This window comes from Prunus mume, linkage group LG7 (genome assembly GCF_029339155.1).
Source record: "Prunus mume cultivar Tortuosa linkage group LG7, ASM2933915v1, whole genome shotgun sequence".
NCBI classification, from domain to species: domain Eukaryota; kingdom Viridiplantae; phylum Streptophyta; class Magnoliopsida; order Rosales; family Rosaceae; genus Prunus; species Prunus mume.
This window is the reverse complement of record NC_142704.1, coordinates 11,298,225-11,305,781: the sequence shown is the minus strand read 5'-3', so window position 1 is coordinate 11,305,781 and position 7,557 is coordinate 11,298,225. Positions and strand designations below refer to the sequence as shown.

Below are 7,557 nucleotides of genomic sequence, written 5' to 3'. Positions count from 1 at the left end.
GCATGTTACTTTGAACGTGACTTTCCATGAAGAAGTACCTTATTATGTTTCTCCCTCCTCTCCAATTCAGGGGGAGAGGGGGAGTGAATTGGAGAGTCTTGGATTGGAGAATCTTGGACTTGAATTGGAGAACGATGTGTTTGCAAATATTGCTCTCAGGAAAGAAATGACCGGTCGCACTGAAGCAAGTGACCGGTTGCCACATCTGAAGATTAAACATGTGGTCTTTGTGAAGAAACGACCTATCGCCCTTTGGAACTCGACCGGTAGCCCATACCTGGAGATGAAGCAAGTGCTCTAGCTGTAACACTTAAGCAAGCGACCAATCGCCTATATCTCAAAATAGTGACAGTGATTCTTGTATGGATGAGCTCGATGCAATACACCCTTCTCTCCTTCTTGCCCTGCCAGTGCCCCAATCTACTCGTTATAGTGAATCAAGTGAGGTAATTTCTGATGATCTATTTGTGTCAACTTATTAGTTACCCTACGAATCACTCGTGAGATACCTAAAGTACAATATTCTCCTGATATACATGTCAAGTCTAAATATCTCATTAGCCATTATGTGTCAACTCATTGTTTGTCTAAGTCATATGCATCATATTTATGTCAATTATCTAGTGTATGTGTGCCAATTAAGCTGTATGATGCTCTTTCTGACCCCAAATGGGTGGATGCTATGAATGTTGAAATGGAAGCTTTAAATAAGAATGAAACTTAGGATTTAGTCTCTTTACCAAGAGGGAAGAAAGCTATTGGGTGTAGATGGGCATTTACTTTGAAGCACAAAGCTGACGGTTCCATTGACCGTTACAAGCCTGGATTGGTAGCAAAGGATTATACGCAAACCTATGGAGTAGATTATTTGGAGACCTTTGCTCCAGTAGCAAAGCTCAATACTGTGTATGTGCTCTTGTCCCTAGCTGCTAATCATAACTGACCCTTCTTCAGTTTGATGTAAAGAATGCATTCCTACATGGTGACCTCAAGGAAGAAATATACATGGATCTTCCTCCTGGTATTCATATGACCTTCAAAGAGGGTGTTGTGTGTAAGCTACGAAAATCCTTATATGAATTAAAACAGTCTCTAAGAGCATGGTTTTGGAGGTTTGCAACATCTATGAAGAAATTTGGGTATGTGTAGAGTAACTCATATCATACTTTGTTTCTAAGCATCATAAAGGTAAATTGACAGCTTTAATTATTATTTACGTTGATGATCTTATTGTAACTAGAGATGATCAAATAGAAATGCAAAATCTTCAGAAGTATCTAGCTTCCGAGTTTGAGTTGAAATCATTGTGTGATTTGAAGTACTTTCTTGGAATTGAAGTTGCCATATCTAAACATGGTATCTTTTTGTCCCAATGTATGTTTTGGATTTACATGCAGAAACTGAAATGTTGGATTGTAAACCAATTAATACCCCTAGTGAATAGAATCATAAGTTGGGGTTGTATCCTGATCAAGTCCCTACGGATAAAGAGTCAGTGTAGTGAGTCAATTTATGCATTCTCCTAGTGAAGATCATATGGGTGTTGTGATGCGTATTTTGAGGAATCTAAAAGTAACTTATGACAAGGGGTTAATGTTTTCCAAGTATGGTTATACAAATGTGGAAGGGTATACGGATGTTGATTAGGTTGGTTCAGTCACTGATAGACGTTCTACGTTTGGGTATTTCACATTTGTTAATGGTAATCTTGTTACTTGGATGAGTAAAAAGCAAAAAATGGTGTCTCGGTCCAATGCCGAAGTTGAGTATCGTGGGATGGCTCAAGGTGTGTGCGAGTTACTATGGTTAAGGAGATTGTTGAGAGATCTTCGGTTTGCGCCCCAGAAACCCATGGATTTGTATTGTGATAACAGAGCTGCAATTGTGATTGCTTATAACCCTGTGCAACATGATCGTACAAAGCACGTAGAGGTTGATCGACATTTTATTAAAGAGAACGTGGATGCTGAGATTGTTTCTTTTCCGTTTATATCATCTGAATATCAATTGGTAGATGTACTTACGAAAGTTGTGTCTACTACTGTCTTTCTTAACTCACTTGACAAATTGGGCATGCACTCCAACTTGATAGGGAGAGTTAGCGAGATCCTAGCTTAACTAGGAAATTTATTTCTTAGTCTATTAGGGCTCTATGTCTCTCATTTTTATACAGATATTGTGTAATTAGTATTTTATTATAAATATCTCATTTTGAAGAATGAAATATATCTGAAAATATTCTACCCATATTATTCGACTCACAATAAGGTAGAATACAAAGATTTACATTTAGAGCATAACCAAGAAAGTATCTTAGTTACTCCAAGTTATAGCATTGTTATTTAGGTTAGTGTTATCCGTTCATTTCCTTCCAAACTAAAAGAAGTTATAAGTTACCATATCCATCTTTGGAAAAAGTAAAACTAGATGTCACTAGTATTCCTCCAAAATGATTTAAGTATAGTGTTTACCCCGACAGAGCATCTGCACATTCTCTACCGGCCCAATTTTATGATGATCTATTATCATATTCCAACAAGAAGACATGATGAAGCATATAATTTCAGGCTGAGCAAGATAGGAGAAGAGACTTTTGAAGTGTTGTATAATAAATTAGTAGGTCATCTGGAAGCATATTATGCTGACATCTCATACTAAAACAATTTAGCATAAGTAGAGATTCATAATATCATGAACATGATGGAAGCATAAGATAAAAAAGAATCTCTCCCAACGGCATAAGCAGCCATAATAGAAGCAATAGCAGCAACACCCACGTGTAGAGATCATTTGCATAGTAACAAACTTTACTAAAGAAAGTGGGATCATGTTTGGCACCATACGGAAAGCAAAAAGAAAATCTCCATTGGCATCATTAGAAAAGCAAAATCAAACTTCCAAGGCAATCTCAAAAATGAATGAGGAATAGGTCCTTATTTAATACCACGAACCTTATACTTACCTTATATATATTAATAAATTTAAACGTTAAAAGCTAAATTGAAAATATAAAATGCACCCAATAAAAACCCATACATGCCCCTCATCGACCACCGAGAATTACTCGACCCAGATTGGTCAAATGGTTAGCAGCCAAATTTTTAAAAGCTTGTCACTTTTAATTGGATAAAGAATTGGATTGTCTATTGATGCATATCTACAGGCAAAGGAGCTCTGTAGCTGATAGCCCTGCAAATCTTTGTCTTTATCTCCCACTATCTTAACGCGCCAGACGGTACGGTTATGGTACAGAAAAGCCATAACAATAGCTAAACTGATATAGCAATACATGTTCCACTAATACAATATATCTAACCGCATTTCACCAAATACATATCAATTGATGCATTCACATACATTCATCAATCAGAGAGACCAGGTCACACACCAAGAGAGAACAGGTTAGATCATAGGTTAGATCATTCCACCTATCACAGAACCCCAAACCAGAAAGACAACAGCAAATTAATACACATGCGAAACAACTAACAATGCGCTTTGTTGCTTATTCTTAGTCATGCCATGCAAACTCTCCTTTCCTCTCTCGTAAGCTTCTTCCCCTTCTATAGTCAATTTCTGCATCTGAGCTTGATAGACCCAGCTGATACTTTCTGCTCAATTTAGACGACCCTATCTTTGAAAAAATGTCTTCTTCGTCGGCGAGAACACGGATACCAGGACCAGGCGTACTTGATCGAGATAAATCACCAGGCTGCCTCCATGATTTGTGATCTGAGTCATACAAGAAATGAACATTACTATCCAAAAATAAAAAATAAGCAGGGGGAAGAAAGGGGAGAGAGAGAGTTCAAGTAAGATGAAACGTTCCCTGATTCCTTTTCTATGTGTCCTTTACATTTTTCTTCCATTGCAAAGGCACACACGACAGCGGAAGGCATTATCGGGGGAAAAAAAAAAGAGGAAAAAAAGACTAGCTTAAATGTTAGTGTCCTCCAAACTTTTGATAAACAAGCTGAATGGTTTCGACCACATAAAATTTGACTTATTAAAGCATGTTACTTGAATTTAGTTTTAAAGAAACTACTGCTTCATCTAGCTGCTAAGAAAACATGGACAAATGAGGGCTTATGACTAATTAAGGTTGCATAAGCTGTTCCAGCAGTCAAACATTGACTTTTTAGGAAATGATAATTTTCATTTTTTTTAAAAAATATATAAGTTTCTTCCCTGCTTGATTTTCAAAAATCAATGAACAATAGCGTAATTTAGATAAAAATTATAACAGTTCACCTTCATATCCATTACATGATATTGGCAAGTCGGAGCTTCCACCCTCATCAAGATCTGATTCCGATTTAGTAGTGTCCTGACTCTGCAAGATTGTCTTTGTCTTCTGTGCTTTAAGTCCTTCCGTGACAGATGTAGGTTCTATATGTTCTTCAGTAGGCAATTTATGAGAGGTAAAAGGAGTCATGGTAAATGAGTCATCCATTACATCAGAAATCTCCACATATTGTGTTGTGGTGATAATTTCATCAGCACTGAACCCAAAGGATGCTCTATAGGCTTCTAATTCTTCCACATCTTGCTTGGGGCTTCTATTGTGTCTGTTCTGACTTCCATTTCCACCAGTTGAGTAAACATCTGAATCCTTGGAAACGCTTAACCTTCCACCAGCATGAGGAAATGGTGGATTATCCAGATAGAATTGTGCAAATGTAGCAGGACAGAAGAAATTTGAGTCTTGAGATGCTGCAGAGGCTCCAGTCGTGTCATACCCAAACAGCCTGGCAGAACCACTCCTTGGATAGGTGCCATTCTGGGGAGAAACTGAGGGATCCCACTGTCGGGGGAAATCACGTTCAGGAAAAGATGATGAACAGTCATTTGATGCCCTCGAAATTGGTGATCTGAGACTACTAGCAGGACTTCCAGGATAGAGCGAATATGTTGCTTGAAGATCATTTGCAGCAATGTAATTGGTCTTGTCAGTGGTTTTAATGTCTACTGAAGATGAGAGGAAACGAGCAAATGGCACATCTGGGGAAGAGGGAGTTGTTAGGTGAGCCAATTCTGGTGGGGGAGTGAGAGGAGCTGTGGACGGCTCAGTTGTGAAGGTTGAGAAAACAGGAGGAGAGACCAGTTGTGTTTCATTGGCATATGGCCCAGTGGCATACATTGTTGACGAAGGACCTCCAGGTGAGTTGGCAGATAATAATAAGGAACAACTGGGTGACTGAGCTGTTGAAGGAAGTGCTGAATTTGTAAATGATGCTGGTGAAGAAGGCGGAGCCAAAAGAGATGGAGCTAGTGATGTGGCTTGGTTGGTCAGCCCAACCGCTTGGGGTCCATTTGGCTGGGTTGCTGATGCATTGCCTTCAGGAATACGAGACGCAGGGACTATACGCTTTCCACCTTTATGTGAGTCAAAACAAGAGAATGCACCCCAACATCCTCCCCATCTCTTTCTCTGTCAATACAGATGGAAGCCATAAGCTTGATTGAGAATTGCTCGCAAAAGGAGAAATGCAAAAACAGACAACTAATAGGCCAGTAAATCGAAAAGCCCATTCTAAGTTACTAAGTAGGCAATTCTATCCCTGGTGTGCAAATATCAGCATGCATTACCAAGATACAGTCCATATGCTTGGAAAGTAGGATTTTATAAAACAATAATGTGAAGAACTACCCAATTACTGGATGGTTATGCATCCATTAAACTAAATCAAGCAACATTCATACATTAGGAAAGAGCACACACCTTCCACTGTACAATGTCAATGATCTCCAAGGAAGATGAATTGAATCTACTACCTCAACCAAAAAATATGAGAATTTTATAGCAGATGCTATGCAAGAAAGAGTAGGTCTCTATGAGGCCTTTTTTGGGGGTTTAATGTATTGGGACAGATTGTGATCCAAGCAACAATTTGTGGGCCAACTATTTGAAAATTGACTCAAATTTGGCATTGAACGACAGCACTCAGTGTTGATGGCATGGTAAGCACGCAGTGTATGAGATAATGACAAAACGCTAGGTAGATAAAATGGGAGATGATCTTGAACTGGACAGTGATTAGTGACCAAGAATCATGCACAGCCTAAATTGAATTTTAAAAAGCAGATCTGTCCAGAGAAAAACAATGATGCACAGATCTGATTGAAACCCAAAAAAGCAAATAGAATCCAAAAGCCAAACACAGCAAAATGGTGCACAAAAGGCCCCAGATCTGAAACTGAAACAAACTCTCACTGACCCATTCATTACCACAACAACAGCAGCAGTAGCAGCAGCAGTAACAACAGTTGGACATTCATTTAATCACAGAGCAAAGCACAGAGAGAGAGAGAGAGAGAGAGAGAGAGAGAGCATTACCCGTTCCTGCTGCGGGAATCTATTCTGCTCCGACCCCATTAAAGCAGTCTCTGAGCTTCTTTGATTTGCTTTCAACTATAAAAAACAAGCTCACACTTCCGCACTCTCTCACTACTCTCACATTCCTTTTCAGAACAAAGCGAGAGCGAGAGCGAGAGCAAAAGCAAGAGCAAGAGCAGCAGCAGATGCTGAGTGTCACCACCACCACCACCCACCACCCACCATCACCGCTTAAGATTTTCACTCTCAAGGAGTCGAGACTCAAAGAGCCTTAACCAAGCACAACTAAATATAAAGCTGAAATCTCAAAGAAATGTAAAACGATCAACGATCCCACGGAAAGCAAACCAATTTCCTTTAATCTTAAATTGTAAAATGGAAAAGGATATTGTAGATCAAAGACAGGGAAAGACAAAAGCGAAAAGGAAAGCAAAGATTGAAGTGAAGTGATAGGGAAAGAGAAAGAGAAAGAGAAAGATAGAATTGACACCGCTGATCTTTTTCCTTTTTCTTTTTTATGTTCTTAATTTTTAAATATTAAAAATTTTAAAAAAAAAAAAAAAAAACAAGACTGTGCGTTTCGTTTTTATAGGAGTTGAGAGTTAGGCCTGAGGAAGGAAGGATTTGACCCTAAAAAGAAAAAAAAAAAGGCCCGAGGAAGGAAAGACAAGTAATAAATATTAGGCTTAATAAGACAAGGAAGGAATTACAAGAATAGCATGACCCATGAGGGAAAGAGAAAGACGCCATTAAAAGTTAGAGCTGCTGCTGCTGCTGCTGCTGCTGCTTATATAAACACTCGGGCAATGGGAATGGGAATGTCAAAATGGGAATTTTGGGACCCTACACGCTGCCATTCGAGAAGCTCTTTTCTTTTCTATTCATTAAAGTGATTCATGTATTTCTTCATAAATTTATTTAAAGTGATTTTAATACCCATTTAAAGCACTTTAATTTTTTTGCCAAACACTCTATTTTCTGTTTTGGAAGTGCTTCCGTTTTACTACAAATATACTTTCTTTTTTTTTAATACAAACAATATTTTATTTTAACCTAATCTAAACTACAGAGCTCATATGAAGGGTGAAGAGCACATCCATGTCTGCTACTACAAATATACTTAAAATTACACATTTAAATCTGAATTTTTCGTGAATAATATACACCTTTTCAAATAATTTCCAATAATACAAGTCTCTAGCTTTGATTGATTTTCCCCT

At 38.3% G+C, this 7,557-nt stretch overlaps 1 protein-coding gene across 2 annotated transcripts; it reads right to left on the bottom strand.

The window, feature by feature from the left end:
- Positions 1-3,247: 3,247 nt before the first annotated feature.
- On the bottom strand, positions 3,248-6,883 carry LOC103332443 (hydroxyproline-rich glycoprotein family protein). 2 transcript variants are annotated; one of them, XM_008235189.2, is made up of 3 exons: positions 6,338-6,883; positions 4,252-5,431; positions 3,248-3,732 (listed from the first exon to the last, which is right to left on the bottom strand). In XM_008235189.2, the coding sequence occupies exons 1-3, from the start codon at positions 6,374-6,376 to the stop codon at positions 3,512-3,514; spliced, it is 1,440 nt and encodes a 479-aa protein (XP_008233411.2). In that variant the 5' UTR covers positions 6,377-6,883; the 3' UTR covers positions 3,248-3,511. The 2 variants fall into 2 exon arrangements, with proteins under 2 accessions (XP_008233411.2, XP_008233412.2); XM_008235190.2 differs by having other exon boundaries at positions 4,267-5,431; positions 6,338-6,828.
- Positions 6,884-7,557: the final 674 nt, after the last annotated feature.

Bases quoted from the DNA above. Each gene is read 5' to 3' on its own strand.
- LOC103332443 (XM_008235189.2), bottom strand. From the start codon at position 6,376: ATGGGGTCGGAGCAGAATAGATTCCCGCAGCAGGAACGG. The intron at 5,432-6,337 runs GTAATGCTCTCT...CTGTATTGACAG, and splicing joins GATTCCCGCAGCAGGAACGG to AGAAAGAGATGGGGAGGATG. The intron at 3,733-4,251 runs GTGAACTGTTAT...TGTATGACTCAG, and splicing joins ATCATGTAATGGATATGAAG to ATCACAAATCATGGAGGCAG.